Here is a 17567-nt window from a genome sequence, read left to right on the forward strand (position 1 = left end):
AACGGGATAAAGACATCAAAAAAAATCACTTTTTATTCATCTCCAAAGCACCAAAATTTAGATTTTTCCCAGGATTTTTTCCCAGAATTCCCGGGAATTATTGGGATGTTTTGGGAATTTTCTGGAATTCTGCCTGATCCTCGGAAAAGAGCTGGGCCAGGATGTGATCGGCTGTTCCGTGGAAATATTGATTCATCCAGAGAGCCTCCAGCTGGGAACGGGGAAAAAAATGGGAATAAGAGCTAGAAAAATTCTGGGAAAAATTCCACGAAAACCAAAAAAAATTCCCATTTCCCTCCCAAAACCTCAATTTTCCCCCCAAATCCCTTTTTTTTTTCAAAAAATCCCATTTATTTGCCAAAAAAATCACATTTTTTCCCCAAAAATCCCATTGATTTTCCCAAAATTCTCTTTTTCCCCCCAAATTCTCTTTTCCCCCCAAATTCCCATTTTCCCCAAAAATCCAATTTATTTTCCCTAAAAATACAATTTCCCCCCAATCATATTTTTTCCCCCAAATTCCCATTTTTCCCATTTTTCTCACCAGAATTCCCATTTTTTCAAATTTCCCTCCCCAAATTACCATTTTTCCCCCATATCCCAAATTTTCCCCCAAATTCCCTTTTTCCCCCCAAAATTCTCATTTTCCCCCCCAAATTCTCTTTTCCGCCCCCAAATTCCCATTTTTCCCCCCAAATCAGGCAAAAGTATAAAAAAGGAAAACAATCTGAAAAAAAAAGGAAAAAAATCAGGGGAAAATCAGGGAAAAAAAAAAAAAAGAAAAAATCTTTTAAAAATGTAAAAACTGGGGAAAATTGGGGAAAAATTGGTTGAAAAAATCAGGGAAAAAATTAATTGAAAAAATCAGAAAAAAATTGATAAAATCAGGGAAAATCAGGAAATAAATCAGGGAAAAAAAGGAAAAAAAGTGGGATAAAATCAGGGGAAAAAAAAAAACCAGAAAAAAAATGGGATAAAATTAGGAAGAGAATGGGAAACAAACTGGAAAAGAATGAGGGGGAAAAAAGGGGGGAAATGGGATAAAACCAGGGAAAAATCAGGAAAAAACTGGAAAAAATCAGAAAAAAATCAAATAAAAAAAAATTAAAAATTGGAAAAAATGGGGGGAAAAGGGATGTCAGGGAAAAATCAGGGAATAATCCTGGGAAAATTGAAAAAAAAAGGGGAAAAAAATCTGGGAAAAATCAGGAAAAAAAAGGAGGGAAAATAGGATGAAGTTATTAAAAAAAAAAAAGGAAAAAAATCAGAAAAAAAAAAGAAAAAAAATTGGGATAAACATAGGGAAAAATAATCCTGGAAAAATTTGGGACTTTTCACCTTGTTCCCGGTGCTGTAGGCAAGCACCAGGAGCAAATCCTCCTGGCAAAAACTTTGGATGAAATGTTGGGATCCAAATGGGAAAAACCAGAAAAAATCTTTAAATTTTTTTTTAAAGATTAGAAAAAATGGGAAAAAATAGAAAAAAAAATGGGTAAAAATTTAGGGGAAATTAATGGAAAAATCGAAAAAAGAGAAAAAAAAGGGGAAAAAAGTGAAAAAATCATGGAAAATCAGGAAAAAATCAGGTAAAGGGCACCAAAAAAAGGGAAAAAATCAGGAGAAATTGGGGAAAAAATCAGAAAACATTGGAAAAAATAAAGGGGTAAATGGGATAAAATCAGGGAAAAATCAGGGAAAAATCAGGGGAAAATCAGGAAAAAAATAAGAAAAAAGGGAAAAAATCAGAAAAAAATTTAAAAAGGGAGAAATGGGAAACAATCAGAAAATAAAAGGGGAAAAATCAGAAAAAAATTTAAAAAGGGAGAAATGGGAAACAATCAGAAAATAAAAGGGAAAAAATCAGGGGAAAAACAGGGGAAAATCAGAAAAAAAATTTTAAAAAAAGGAGAAAAAATGGGTAATAAATGGGATAAACCTCAGGAAAAAAATCAGAAAAACGTCGGGAAAAAATCAGAAAAAAATATCAAAAAGAAATGGGGAAAAATGGGAAAAATTGGGATAAACCTCAGGGAAGGAAGTCATGGAAAAATCATGGAAACTGTTTTTAAAAAGGGAAAAAATGGGAAAAAAACTGGGAAAATTGGGAAAAAAACAAGGAAAAATCAAGGAAAATCAGAAAAAAATGAAAAATGAAAAAAAAATTAGGGGAAAATCATGGAAAATAAAAAAAAAGGAAAAAAAAATTGGGAAGAACTGGGAAAAAAACCAGAAAAAAGATGGTAAAAAATCAGAAAAAAAAACAGAAAAAAAAGGGAAAAAAAGGGAAAAAAATTGGGATAAACTTCAGGGAAAGAAATGCTGGAAAAATCCTGGAAAACTTAGGGAATTCTCATCCCATTTCCCAGTGCTGTAGCCAAGCACCAGGAGGAAATCCTCCTGGCAAAAACTTTGTATGAAATGTTGGGATCCCACCGGGAAAAAAACGACGTCACCGACTCCGATGGTGAATTCGAAATTCCCATTGGGAGTGAAAAATTCAAAAAACCCCCTGGAATTAGGGGAGGAGAAAGATGGGAATTTGAGGGCAAAAAATTAGGGGGTAAAATGGGGATTTTATGGGGGAAATGGGAGAAAAATGGGAAAAAATAGTGAAATAGGAAAGAAAAAGGAAAAATGAAAAAAATTGGGAAAAAATAGGGAAAAATGGGAAAATCAGGGAATGAAGAGAAAAAAACTCAGGGAATGAGGGAAAATCTGTGTATGGGGGAAGTAAAAAGGGAAAAAAGGGAAAAATCAGGAAAAAACCCCAGAAAAATTGGGAAAAATGGGGAAAAATTGGGGAAAAAAAGAAAAAAAATTGAGAAAAAGGATAAAATCAGGGAAAATCGGGGAAAATACCAAGATAAATCAGAAAAAAAACAGGGAAAAAATAGGGAAAAATCAGAAAAAATCAGGAAAATCAGGAAAAAATCAGAGAAAAAATCAGGAAAAAGACAGAAAAAATGAGATGACATCAGGAAAAAATCTGGGGAAACAAGCATGAAGAAAAAGGGGAAAAAAACCAGGAAAAATGTAAAAAAATCTGGGAAAAAAAAGGAAAACCAGAAAAAAAAAGGAAAATTTAGAAAAATGCAAAAAATCTGGAAAAAAAGGGGAAAAAAGAAAGAGAAAAAAACAGGGGAAATCAGGAAAAATCAGGAAAGATATCTAGCACAAATCAGGACAAAAATCAGAGAAAAAATAGAGAAAAATCAGGAAAAAATCAGAGAAAAAAATCAGGAAAAACAGGGGGGAAATGGGGTAATTTAGGGGAAAATCGGGAAAAAAAGGAAAGAAATAATGAAAAAACAGGAAAAAAAATGGAAAAATCAAAAAATTTGAAAAAATTTGAAAAAATGGGAAAAATCAGAAGAAATTGGAAAAAAAATCAGAAAAAAAGAAAAACTGCCAAAAAGGGGGGGAAGCAGGAAAAAACCCCAGGAAAATGACACTAAAAATAGGAAAAATGTGGAAAATTTAGGAAAAATTGGAATTTTATCCCCAAAATTCCCAGATTTTCCAGGAAAAATTCCCAATTTATACCAGCCCGCAGCCGCTGACCACCACTCCCATCTCTTTGGCATTGAAGTGGAAATGAGGAACTCCCAAATTATTCCCAAAAATCTGCAGCGTGGCCAAGGTCAGCATGTTCTCGTGCTGGGAAAAATTCCAGGGGGAAAAGAAAGTGGGAAAGAATCCCGGAATTCCGGGATTTTCCCATTTTTCCCTGTCTTTTCACTTTTAATCTCATTTTTCCCTGATTTTTCCCAATTTTTGTTCCCATTTTTCCCAATTTTTCTTATTTTCTCCCATATTTCCTGTTATAAACGCCAGGACAAATTTATTGCCAAATTCAATAATTTGGTTTATTAACATTCAAACCACAAATTTAGAATCAAATTATAACAATTTTAAACAATAAAAACAAAACAATACGAACTCCACGAACAGCGACACTTACTTGACAGAAGTTCTCCCGGGAAAAGTTGAGCCAAGGGTGACCCCAGAGACACAGGACCTGGCAGTCGGTGTATCTAACCGGGTTCACACCTTAGCCCACCTAAAGGCCCAACTTAAATACCCTTAACTTCCCCCTCAGCAACCTTTCTCCCATTGTTTCACTAATCATCGGCCATTAACTTTGTTTACACTAAATCCCAAAAGGGTCCCCGGGCACATTCAAATGCTAATGTCCAGAGTTAGTCCTTGCTTTGAGTAACTGTCATAGAAGTGTGTGATGATCCTGTTGGCACGTAGCATTTGATCGGTGAGAGTCCCGATGAGTTTAGCTGCACGTAGGCAGGGGTAAGTCATCAGTGCCTCGTGTTCTCACCTTCTATTTTTGGGACCAGGAAGATCAGGAGAGGTGCTTTACAGAAGTTCGTGAAACGTGCGGGTTGAGCAAACACACATACCTTTATACAATATATTACAGTTCCCAATCTATAATTATTTATAGAACATGAATTAAATAACCCTATTTCCCACAACTCCCCCATTTCTTTTCTTTTGTCAACAATTTTAATTCATGTTTTGTATTTAGCCTAATTGTTTTCCTCTATCGTTGTTTATTTACATCCTTTTCCCAGATGGTACCTGATTAGAAATTCATTCCAGCTTTTTGCTATTTGAGCCAGGTTGCATATGATTACCACTCCCTTCTGGGTTCCTTCTGAGGGGAGGGTCCTTCTTGAAGGAAGAGAGTATTTCTGGCCATAAATCTTAGACAAGGTTTGTGGGCTGAAGTTTCTTTTAACCAATTTTCTTCCCTCATCCAGATTCCCTTTTAGGGTGCTCCATTTTAGACATTATGTCAACTTTAAGACCGTCCTTTCCAGGAATCCACCGGCTGAGTACAGTCTCATAGTACTGACTCTTTGTAAGCTTATGATCAGTAGGGAAGGTCCGCAAACAAGTTCCTCTGTTCGTACCAAAGCCCATTGGGTTGCAACCAACGGCCGGTGTAGGGTTCTTCTTACAGCAGGGACAGGTTGCCTGGACCCCCTTCCTGTTCCTTCCTTCATTTTCTGCTGGGTTGTTTTCCCTGGACAGCTTGAGTTGCCCTTTGTCCCAATAGGAGCTTCACTGGATCTATTTCTCCGCTTCTATGCTTTTTGCACTCTACCCCCCCCGCCGGCCGAATTCCAGGTATTTGCCAGATTAACCCACACTATTCCCAGCAGACCATAATTTCTAAGATTGCATGGCCAAGGAGAAATACCTTCCTTCTGGTTACCCTTCCCTCTCTTAGTCCTCCTTGTCGAGTGGTTTTTAAGTTTCTTTTGAGGCTCCTTTAGGCTGCGGCTTAATGTTTCCAGGGCGTTGGCATCCTCGGTGCAGCCGGACCCTCAGATCTCCGGGGGAAGAGATGACCTTCCATTCGGGGTTTTCCCTCGGGGCTGTTAGTTTCTTAACCCTGGAGGCGTGTGTCCAGCCTCTTTCAGCTGTTCGGATGGCTGTATCTGTAGTTAAAAGGACAAGAAAGGGTCCCTCCCAATGAGGGGTTAGTGACACCGTCCTCCAAGCTTTTATCAGTACTTTATCTCCTGGTTGTATATCGTGAATAGCAAATCCCAAGGGGGTACTCTGTAGAATTATTCCTTTTTTCCTCAGTTCTTGTAAATTTTTATTGACAGCAGCCAAATATGGCTGCAGCTGCGAGTCCTCCACTTGAGGATGTCCCACTGGCATACCATGTTCATAGGGCATCCCGTATAGCAGCTCAAATGGGGATAGCCCTCCCTGGGAATTTGGCATCGTCCTTATATTTAGTAAAGCTAGAGGTAAACATTTTATCCAGGTCATTTTTGTTTCAAACATTAACTTAGCTAACTGAGCCTTTATAGTCTGATTCATTCGCTCAACTCTCCCTGAGCTCTGAGGATGCCAAGGGGTGTGATAATCCCACCGTATTCCCAAAGCGTCAGCCAAATGCCTTATAACCTTTGAAGTAAAGTGCGTGCCCTGGTCTGAATCTATATAATCTATAATACCATAGTGGGGAATAATTTCTTCCAAGATTACCTTAGCCACTACTTGGGCAGTGGCTTTTGAACTCGGGAAAGCCTCTACCCAGCGAGTGAATTGATCCGTTATTACTAATAAATATTTATACCTTCCCACCTTTGGAAGTTTGGTATAATCTATTTGCACCCTGCCAAAAGGGCGGTAAGCTAAAGGTCGCCCTCCCCAAGGATGGTGTTTGGACCTTGTTTTGTTTATTCTCTGACATACAATGCAGCCCAGTACCTCCTGTTTTGCTAATTCGTATATCCCTTTACAGCCAAAGAATTTTAAGAAGTGTTCCGCTAGTGCCTGTGAGCCCCAATGAGTTTGGGCATGTAATCTATTCAATATCTTCCTAGTATATTCCTTAGATATCAATTCCCTCCCGTCAGGCAACTTCCATTTCCCCTCCTCCTGCTTGGCTCCCAGTCGGCTATATTCCTTAACCTCCTCCTCAGATAGCCGACAGGGGTATTCTTGAGGGTTACTTTCCTTTATCTCCAGGGTCTTTACTGAGAGGAGAGCTGCCCTCTTTGCTTCATGATCTGCCAAATTGTTTCCACGAGTCCTAAACTGAGCACCAGTCTGATGGCCCCTTACATGCACCACCGCGATTGCTTTTGGTCCCCTGACTGCTTCCAGAACCTGCCGAATCAATTCACCATGTATCAATCCCTTCCTGCGGGTGCTGATCAGCCCCCTTTCTTCCCAGATTTTTCCGAAAGTGTGTATTATTCCATAAGAGTATTTAGAATCAGTGAAGATGGTCCCGGTTCTCCCTTTAAGCCTTTTTAGAGCTTGTAGAACCGCAAACACTTCACACGCTTGGGCTGACCAGTCAGCACCCAGAGGTCCTGATTCAATAACCTTTCCCGTCTTTCCATCGACAATAGCATACCCCGTTTTCCGCTTTCCATCCACAACCCGTGCAGATCCATCTACAAACCACTTCTCGCCTTCCTCCAGCTCTTCTTCCTCTAAATCAGGCCGTATTTTTGTTTGTAATTCAACAATCTCAGAGCAGTTGTGGCTATATTCTTCGGACCCTTCCCCGAACAGAAACTGGGCGGGGTTTCGAGCTGCGGCTGTACGGAGCTCTAGCTCGGGGGAGTTAATCAAGATTGCTTCGTATTTTAACAATCGGGAATCTGTGGGCCACTTATCGGCTTGTTGCTGTAATAGGCTCCGGACATTGTGAGGAGTATATACTATCAGGGGAGCACCAAAAGTTACCTTCTTGGCTTCCTCCACCATTAAAGCCACGGCCACAATTGCCTGTAAGCATGTCGGCCACCCTCGGCTGACGGGATCCAATAACTTTGATACATACCCCACCGGTTTTCTGGCCCCCGCCCATTCCTGTGTTAAAACTCCATACGCTGTATGATTGCTAACATCCACAAATAGTTGAAATTGCCTGTTTATATCTGGCAAACTTAACACCGGGGCTGACACCAATATTCCCTTAAGGTTCTCTAACCTTAAGTCATCCTGTGTATTCCATTTTACCCGATTTGTGGTAAGCTTCTCATAAAGAAACTTAACCTTCTCGCTGTACCCTTCAATCCATTGCCTACAATACCCTAGGAGTCCCAGCAATTGTCAGACCTCCCGTTTCGAGCGCGGCGGTGGCATAGCAATAATTCCTGATATCCGTTCTGGGTCTAACTTCTTTTTCCCTTTTACCAACCAGTGCCCTAAGTATTTCACCTCCTGCTCTGTGAACTGTAATTTTGACTTAGACACCTTTAATGCTTTCTCCCCTAGGAAATTCAAAAGCTTTATTGTACCTAATCTGACTCCACCTTCCTCCGGCCCGGTAACCAATATATCATCTACATATTGCAAAATTTTTGTCCCTTCTACGGGGACAAACTGATCAAGTAATTTTCCCAGAGCCTGGGCAAACAGGTTTGGTGAGTCAGTAAAACCCTGAGGCAAGGTAGTCCACCTCAATTGTTGCTTTCTATTTGTGTCCGGATCTTCCCACTGAAAAGCAAAGAAATCCCTACTGTTTTCGGCCAGAGGACATGTCCAGAATGCATCCTTCAGATCTATCACACTATACCAAACATCCTCAGGAGATATCTGGTTTAACAAGGTATAGGGGTTTGCCACGACGGGAAAATTAGTTTTTGCTCTCTGGTTTACTGCCCTCAGATCCTGGACCAATCGATAATTCCCATCAGGTTTCTTTACAGCCAAGATAGGAGTGTTATGTTTAGAAATACAGGGTTCCAGGACACCTCTTTTGAGTAGATCTTCTATAATAGGTTTCAATCCCTTCCTCCCTTCCAGGGAGGTATAATATTGCTTCACCCTGATAGGATCCTCTGATCTTTGTATTTCTATTTCAATCGGATCCATGTCTATAATTCCTCCTTTGCCTGGAGTATACCATACTGAGGGATCAATTTGTCTCTCGTCCCTCTCAGTCAGCAGACACAACTTTACCACAATATCCATACCTTTTACCATGAGATTTATTCCCATCCTTACTATTAAATCTCTTCCGAGCAGGTTATAATCTGCCTCCTCCACCAACAATAAATCAATCACACATGCTTTATCACCTAATTCCACCTTCACCTCCTCAATTATAGGAACCCTGAAGGGTTCTCCCTTAGCTCCGATCACTAATACCATACCATTACTCTTACAACAACCTTTTGGTAATTTCTTCACCGTAGAACGTTCAGCTCCCGTATCAACTAAAAACACCACCTCCTCTCCGTAGGGGCCTATTTTCAATATTACCTTATGCTCATTAGATGGACCAGACCCCAGAAAAAAAAGCCCAAGGGTGTCCTATTCACTTTTAAACATTTTTTCATCCTTCTTCCTCTTAACACATTCCCTTTTAAAGTGTCCTTTTTCCCCACAGTAAAAACACCGAGGAGCCTCCTTACGGACCTCTCGTCGACCCAGGGGAAACCTTCCCGGTTTTTCCTTAACGCCGTTTTTTTCCACAAATTCAGACCTTTGTGCTGGTCCTTTGCCCTGGAATTCTTTCACAGCCGTCACCAAAACGTGTGCCTGGGTCCTTTGCAACGTCTCTTCCCGTCGCATATACACCTTTTGAGCCTCCCTTAACAACTCCTGCAAACCTTTCCCTTGCCAGTCCTCAATCTTCTCCAATTTCCTTCTGATGTCCTCCCAGGACTTAGCTACAAACTGAACCTTTAGCAACATCTCTCCCGCAGGGGAATTAGGATCCGTACCTGAATACATCTGTAAGCTCTTTCTTAACCTTTCCAACCACTCAGTCGGCGCCTCGTCCTTACCCTGGCATTCATTCATAGCTTTACTGATGTTCTGCCCCCGAGGCACCGCTTCCCTAATGCCCTGTATAACAATACTCCTTAGATCCATCATGCTCCTCCGCCCGCCCTCTGTTTGGGAATCCCACTCCGGTCTACGGCTGGGCCACTTTAAGTCTCCGGGGGTTCCCTGAGGATTCCGCCTTTCCCACTCCCGCATCCCCGCTTGTCGGATTAATTCCCTTTCCTCTTGATTAAACAAGATTCTCAAAATTGCCATGATATCATCATAGGTATATATACTAGTTCCCAAAAACTCATCAACCCTTTCCGCAACCCCCAAAGGATCATCCATCAGTTTTCCCATTTCTCGCTTAAAAGTTCTCACATCCATAGAATTAATAGGTATATGAACATAACCAATGACCCCTGGGGCGGTGGGTACTTCTCGCAAAGGGTAAAGACTCTTACCTTCTTCTTCTGTTTCGCTATCTTCTTCACCAATTTTCCTACCTCTCCACCTAGTTTTCCTACTCGCGGAGGGTAGTACGGATTTTTGCTCCGGGCGCGGACGCTGGCTCGGGCCGGGGAGAGAGATCGCATTTTCCTCGAGGGGTGAGACCTCAAGGTGACTGACAAGCGGCGGGGCAGGAGCCTCCGCCCCCAGAACCCCGGTTTCCAGCGGCAGTGCTGAAGCTATTACCAGGCGGTCCTGAGCGGGCTGTGGATTGGGGTCGGGACCAGGTTCCCGTGTTGAGGCTGGGACTTGTGCTGGCGAAGGGGTATAGGGGGGTGGAAGGTAGTCCAGCGGGTCCCATTCCTCCTTTTTCCCTGTTTTCATCGGGTACATCCCAATCCGGGGTCCCTCCCACAACCGTGCATACTCTAGCTCATCTATCTCCCTATCCTCCTTATCCTTTACATACTTACACAAGGCCTGGCATGTCCATGGCTCGAATGTGCCAAGCATCGGCCAAACCACATATTTCCCGATCTTTTCTCCCCCCCAGACTTCCATGCAAAAGTAAACCATCTTTTTCTTAGATTTTTCCCTCCTTCCAGGACACTCGTCCCAATATTCCAACATCCATCCCAAGGGGCTTCCCCTTGGGATCTCAGGAACCACCTCTGCCGAGTCTTCCCACAAATCATCCTCCCGATCCCTACTGAGATACGATCCCATACTCCCCGTGGCACAGAAGCTACGGGATACTAAAAAATTAAATCCCGAGTTTCCGAACTCGGTGCCGTTAACTTAATGATCCAACGGATGACCGTTCCGTGGATGTTCGGTTAACCGCAGGGCTCTGTAACCGCCACCGAAAAAATTGACGGACCCCACTTGGTCGCGGTCAAGAAGGCTTACTCGTCCCCAAACTCAAAAAGGGACGTCCTCTTTCCTTCAGGACCCCCTGGTGACCCCCACACCCCGTCGGGTAACACTCACACATGAAGCGAAATATCACGTGTTCCAATCGCTTCCCCGTCGGTCGGCCGTGTCCCTCGCGGGAGCAGCGGAACCGCGACCTTAAGGTCCGCTCTCGCTTCGTGATAAATCACGTCTCATTCACACACACTCACACGCACATACACGTTCTCAAGCACTTGGTCACCCCCACTCAACCACGCTATACTTACGGTCCTTTTCCTGCGTGGATTCTTCGTGCACTTAGATTTTTACGAGTGAAACAATACCGCGGTTCCAGGGGAAAACCCCTGCTGAGTTCCCGAGCCCTCCCCAAGCTAGCTTGTCCTAACGCCTAATACCTTCGCTGTTGTGGGTTCTGGGTTCGTGAAGCCAGTTCGTTCTTCCGGACTTACCCGCTCTGCCAGGCCGCTTTTACAGCGGGGCGCCCCCCGGTCAGAAGCAGGGATCCGTAGAATATTCAAAACTGGCCCCGCTGTTGGGCGTCAAAATTGTTATAAACGCCAGGACAAATTTATTGCCAAATTCAATAATTTGGTTTATTAACATTCAAATCACAAATTTAGAATCAAATTATAACAATTTTAAACAATAAAAACAAAACAATACGAACCCCACGAACAGCGAAACTTACTTGACCGAAGTTCTCCCGGGAAAAGTAGAGCCAAGGGTGACCCCAGAGACACAGGACCTGGCAGTCGGTGTATCTAACCGGATTCACGCCTTTGCCCACCTAAAGGCCCAACTTAAATACCCTTAACTTCCCCCTCAGCAACCTTTCTCCCATTGTTTCACTAATCATCGGCCATTAACTTTGTTTACACTAAATCCCAAAAGGGTCCCCGGGCACATTCAAATGCTAATGTCCAGAGTTAGTCCTTGCTTTGAGTAACTGTCATAGAAGTGTGTGATGATCCTGTTGGCACGTAGCATTTGATCGGTGAGAGTCCCGATGAGTTTAGCTGCACGTAGGCAGGGGTAAGTCATCAGTGCCTCGTGTTCTCACCTTCTATTTTTGGGACCAGGAAGATCAGGAGAGGTGCTTTACAGAAGTTCGTGAAACGTGCGGGTTGAGCAAACACACATACCTTTATACAATATATTACAGTTCCCAATCTATAATTATTTATAGAACATGAATTAAATAACCCTATTTCCCACATTTCCCATTTTTCCTCATTTTTTCCCTTTCTGTCCCATTTTGTCCCATTTTTCCTCAATTTTTCCCATTTTTTCCTCAATTTTTCCCATTTTTTCCCCATTTTTCCATTTTTCTCCATTCCTTCAGTTTTTTTCCCAAATTTTCCCATTTCCCCTCATTTTTCACTTTTTTCCCTATTCCCCCCAATTTTCCCCATTTTTCCGTGTTTTTACTGATTTTTCTCAGATTTTTTTTTCTCCCCATAATTCCCCAATTTTGCAATTTTTTCTCATCTTTTTCCATTTTCCCCATTTCTTCCCCATTTTCCCCCAATTTTTTCCTTTTTGTCCCATTTTTCCCAATTTCCCCCATCTTTTCTCTTGATTTCTGATTTTTTTTTCCAATTTTCTTCCCCATTTTTTCCCATTTTTCCCTGTCCTAGGTTATAATGTAAGATATGTCCAAAGTATGTAGTCTATCACCACCTTCAGGAGCTGTTGAAACTAGGTGGGGCAGTGTTTCCCTTGCCTTCCCTCTGGACTATCTTCTGTTAATGGGCTATCAAGGCCTTGCCCATGACTCATAGGTAACTCCCTCTGGGAGCTATCTCTGTTTAATGGGCAATCAAGGACCCCTACATGACTCATGGAATGATATCAGCCCATTGTGAGATGCTCCACCCAGGGGGAGGAGCCAAGCATTCCCACCTGGATATAATCTGGGATTTGGGACAGCACAGGAGCCCTTACCCACTGGACTCCCAGAGGACAAGAGCTATCAGGATTTCATCCCATTTTCCCCCATTTTTTTCCATTTTCCCCCTAATTTTTCCTAGCTTTTATCCCCATTTTTTCCATTTTTTTCCCCATTTTGTCCTGTTTTTTTCCCATTTTCCCCATTTTCTCTATTTTTTCCTGATTTTTTCCATTTTCCCCGATTTTTCCAATATTTTCCCATTTTCCCTGATTTCCCCCCATTTTTCCCAATTTTTAATCCCATTTTCCCCCCCTTTTCCCCTCATTTTTCCAGGTTTTTTTCCAATTTTTCCTTTTTTTTTTTCCTGGAGTTTTTCCAAATTTTCCTTTTTTTCCCTTTCTCCCCCCATTTTTCCCATTTCTCTTCATTTTTTCTTGGTTTTCACAATTTATTCTCATTTTTCCCATTTTTAATCCCATTTTTTTTAATTTTATACGATTTCCAGCTTTTAACCTCCTTTTTCCCATTTCTCCCCATCTTTTCCTCTTTTTTTTCCCCATTTTATCTCATTCTTATTCTCTTTATAAATTTTTTTTCCAATTTATCTCCCATTTTCTCCCTATTTTTTCCATTTTTTCCCTTTTCTTTCCCTTTTTCCCTCAATCTTTTCCCATTTCCCACTCTATTTTGGGGGGACGATTTTGGGAATTTTGGACAGAATATTTTTTGAATTTTTGGGGATTTTTTTTGAATTTTTTTGGGATTTTGAGGGGAATAGTTTTGGGATTTTTTCAGAATTTTGGGGAATTTTTTAAAATTTTGTGAGGTTTTTTGCAAAATTTGGGGGGATTTTTTAAGGATTTTTTTGCAATTTTTTTTATTTTTGGGAAATTTTGAGGCTTTTTTATTTTGGGGAGATTTTTTTTGAATTTTGGTGGAACTTTTGGAAATTTTAATATTTTTAATTTTTAAAAAAATTTTTTTGGAATTTTTTGGGAATTCGTTTTTGGGGGAATTTTTTTGGGAAGTTTTGGGGAATTTTTTTGAAATTTTTGGTACTTCTTTGCTCTGGGATAATCCAGGAACACTCCCACTGTACATTTTGAAGGCCGGATTTTCCATGGAGCTGCAGGGAAAGAAAATCCAGAATTTTTGAAATTTCTTGGGGGAAAAATGGGGGAAAAAGGGAAAAAATGGGAAAAAATGTGGAAAAAATCCTGGAAAATGGGGGGAAATGGGATCAATAAAAAGCTGGGAAAAATCTGGAAAAATGGGGGGGGACAGGGAAAAAATGGGATAAAATTAGGGAAAAAATAAGGAATAAGATCCTGGAAAAATTAAGAAATATTTAGGGAAAAAAACAACAACAAAAAGAACCAACAAAAAAAAGAAAAAAAAAAAGGAAAAAAAAGGGAAAATTAAATATTTAAAAAATCTCAGAATTTCCCAAAAAACCCCAATATTCTGATTTTTTCCTCAAAAAAATCCCTTTTTCCCCAAAATTCCCATTTTTCCCTTAAAAAATATCTTTTTTCTCCCCACATTCATTTTTTCTTAAAATTCCTTTTTTTTTGCCAAAAATACCCATGTTTCCCAAAAATTCTTTTTTTTCCCAGAACTTCCCATTTCCCCCAAAAAATCTCAATTCTTTCTCCCCAAAAATTCCTTTTTTCTCCCTAAAATTCCCATTTTCTAAAAAAAATCCATTTTTTCCAAAATTCCCATTTTCCCTCTTTACCCCCCCAATTACCTTTCTTTAACCTAAAATCACACTTTTTTCCCAAAAATCCTAATTTCCCCCCCAAAATTCCCATTTTCCCTCCCAAATATCCTATTTTAAAACAAAAATTTCCAGTTTTTTCCCAAAATTACCATTTCCCCCCCTTTTTTCACCTTTTCCCCATTTTCCCATTTCCCCCAATTGCCAATTTTTTCCTGAAATTTGCATTATTTTCCCAAAAATATTCCCAAATTTTTCCCTCCCAAAATTCCTTTTTTCCCAAAAATCCCATTTTTTTGCCTCCAAATTCCTAATTTTTCCCTCAAATTCCCCAATTTTTTCCCCCCCAAATTCCCAATTTTTTCCCCCTGGAATTCCCAATATTTTCCCAAAATCCCCATTTTTTCCCCCAAAACTACCTCACATTGCCCAAATTTGGAAAAGAGGTTTTTGGGGATCGGGCACTGCCTAAACGCCCGCTTGGAATTTTTCCCGGGGAATTTTCGGATTCCCAACCTGAGCATCTTGAGATTTCCTCCCGTCCTTAGAAATCCCGGGGAGAAAAACTGGCATTTTGGGGGGAAATGTGGGAATTTTAGGGAAAAATGGGATTTTTTTTCCTCTAATTCCTTGTTTTCCCCCAAAATTCCCTCTTTTTTCCGCTTTTTTCCCCATTTCCCCCCATTTTTCCCAAAAGTTCCCATTTTTTTCCCCCCAAATTCCTTTTTTCCCCTCATTTTTTCCCTGCTTACCCCCTTGGGGAAAAAATGGAAATTTTGGGAGAAGAAATGGAGAAAAAACAGCAATTTTGGGGAAAAAACTGGGATTTTGGGAGAGAAAAATGGGAATTTTTGAGGGAAATGAGAAATTATTTTGCTTTTACCTGGAATTTTCTGGATGTGATCCAGGCTGGATAAGAATTCCCAGTGATTTTCGGCAGCAGCAGCATTTTTTGATCGGGTTTGAAAATTCCCAAAATCATTTTGGGCAAGAATTTCCTGGAAGCAATTTTGGAGCATCCGGTGATTCCCAGATGGGATTTCAGGAGATCTCAGAATTCCTGAGCAATTCCGGAGCCCAGAATGTCGGATGCAGGTGAGATCCTGGAAATTCACAGCTGGAAAAGAAAATTCTGGATCAAAATCATTGATTTGGAATTTTTTCCCCTAAAATTCCCATTTTTCCCCTCAAAACTCCCATTTTTTCCCCTCAAAATTCCAATTTTCCCCCCAAAATTGTCATTTCATCTCCCAATTTTCCTATTTTTCCCCTCAAAATCCCAAATTCCCACAAAATTCTCATTTCTTCTCTCAAAATTCCCATTTTTTTCCAAAAAATCCAATTTATCCCCAAAATTCCCAATTTCCCCCCCAAATCTCTAATTTTGGTTCCAAAATTTCCATTTTTCTCCCCCAAAATTTTCCCCATAAAATTCTCATTTTTCACAAAAAAAATCCTTTTTTTTTCACTTTCTTCCTTGTAGATGTGGTCAAAAATCAGGATTTGGGAATATGGCTCCGACTCCCAGCGTTTTTTCTCCACCAATTCCGTGATATCCAAGAAATTGTCATCCAAGCCCAGTCTTTCTACCAGCGGACAAAATTCTCCCAGGAGTTCTAAAAAGGAAAAAAAACCCCAAATTCCAGAATTTTTTCCCAAATTCTATTTTTTCCCTTAATTCAAGAATTTTTTCCCAAATTCCATGTATTTTTCCCCAAAATCATGATTTTTTTCCGTTAATTCCTGGATTTTTTCACAAATTCCAGGTTTTTTTCCCTAATTCCAGATTTTTTCCCCAAATATTTTAGTTGGAAAATCACAATTTTTGTGTTTTTTCCCAAAAAAAAAACCCTGGCAAATTTTGACCTGGAACGACTTTTTTCCCCAAGATTTTAGCTGGAAAACCATAAAATTCTTGGTTTCCGCCAAAAATTGGGAATTTTTGACCTGGAACGATTTTTTTTCCCCAAATATTTTAGCGGGATCAAAGAATTCCGGCTCCAAGATTTTCTTTAGGAAATTCCAGATCTTAATCCCCTCTTTCCCCACAGGAATTATTCTGGAAGTTGCAAGCAGAAAAAAAACCCTGGAAAACCATAAAATTCATGGGTTTTCTTCCCCCAAAAAGGGGATTTTTTTACCCGTGACTTTACAGGAGTTAAATATTCTCCGTTCACCAGGATGAGTTCAGGGCATTTTTCTTTGGCTTCATTGACCGACATCAATTTCCCAATCCCAAATTTCCTGCCTTCGTAATTACATGTGATCACAACGGATTTCTGTTGAATTCCCATAAAATGTAAAAATTGAGATTATTATTTATTTTTGGGGGGAATTCCCAGATTCTGGAATTCCACCAATCAGGATTCGCGCTGCTGATTTCCACCGAAAGCGGGAGAAGATCCCAGTTTTTTTGTGGGGAGAAAAAAACAGAAACAAACAAACAAACAAACAAAAAAAAACACCTTGGAAAAATCCATTCTTGAAATCCAAATTTCCAAGGGACAAAAATCGGGATTTGTTTGGGAAATTATGGAATTATCCCCCCCCTCAAATAATTCAGGATTATTTCTAGCCAGGAGTGGAGTTTTATCCCAAATTCCCGGGTGATTTGGGAGCTGCCGGAATTCCCGGTGGATGTGAATTTTTCACTCGCTGAGTCTGGATTCCTTCTGGCATCATCTAGCATGCAATTCCTGAATTTTTGCTGCCTCAGTATTCCCCAAAAAAATTGCAAGTTATCTATTCCTACCTACAGGCTTGGATCTCAATTCGGGATTGCAGAGCATTTCCACTTGAGCATAAAAACAATCCAGGTTGATGTGCACGATCACTCTGCCCCCTGCAACAGCACTAAACCAACGCGTTCGACATTCCCCGTCTTTTCCTTTCGCAATCCACACAAAACCATAACGAGAATTCCAGGGATTTTTTTGAATTTTGAGATTACTTAGGAACCAAACAGCGGCTTCCCCTCAGAGCCGGCGCGATTAGCGCCCCTCCTCCCCCTTTTCCCGCGCTTACCCGCTTACCCCGCGGCTATTCCTCGTCCTGCTCCTCTGGGAATGGCTCCTCCATGGATCCCGAGGTTTTCCCAGGAATCGATCCCGGGAATGTGGCCGGGATCAAGAGCGAAAATGGGAAGGGGAAGGCGGCCGGACGAGGAATGGCCGCCCCTGAGCGCTGCGGTGGCCGGGGCTGGGTCCTAGCGCCGGCGGCTGAGGGAGTGCGGGAGGGTGGGAGAGCCAGGATTGATCCCGCGGGATAAACCGGGGAAGGGAAATGGGGAATTCGGCTTCTGTTGGAGCAGCACCCTGG

The 17567-nt window shown here is 41.0% G+C and overlaps 1 protein-coding gene across 8 annotated transcripts; it reads right to left on the reverse strand.

The window, feature by feature from the left end:
- Positions 1 to 52: 52 nt before the first annotated feature.
- LOC134564893 (protein NYNRIN-like) lies at positions 53 to 17421 on the reverse strand. 8 transcript variants are annotated; one of them, XR_010083697.1, is made up of 4 exons: positions 17274 to 17413; positions 15719 to 15865; positions 15133 to 15366; positions 53 to 211 (listed from the first exon to the last, which is right to left on the reverse strand). XR_010083697.1 is itself a non-coding variant. In XM_063424174.1 (4 exons), the coding sequence occupies exon 4, from the start codon at positions 7258 to 7260 to the stop codon at positions 5272 to 5274; it is 1989 nt and encodes a 662-aa protein (XP_063280244.1). In that variant the 5' UTR covers positions 7261 to 13655; positions 15133 to 15366; positions 15719 to 15865; positions 17282 to 17421; the 3' UTR covers positions 3841 to 5271. The 8 variants fall into 8 exon arrangements, 6 of the variants coding, with proteins under 6 accessions (XP_063280244.1, XP_063280243.1, XP_063280245.1 ...); XM_063424174.1 differs by lacking the exon at positions 53 to 211 and adding an exon at positions 3841 to 13655 and having other exon boundaries at positions 17282 to 17421; XM_063424173.1 differs by lacking the exon at positions 53 to 211 and adding an exon at positions 3841 to 13655.
- Between the last annotated feature and the right edge of the window lie 146 nt (positions 17422 to 17567).

This window comes from Prinia subflava (assembly GCF_021018805.1).
Source record: "Prinia subflava isolate CZ2003 ecotype Zambia chromosome W unlocalized genomic scaffold, Cam_Psub_1.2 scaffold_22_NEW, whole genome shotgun sequence".
Taxonomy (NCBI): Eukaryota; Metazoa; Chordata; class Aves; order Passeriformes; family Cisticolidae; genus Prinia; species Prinia subflava.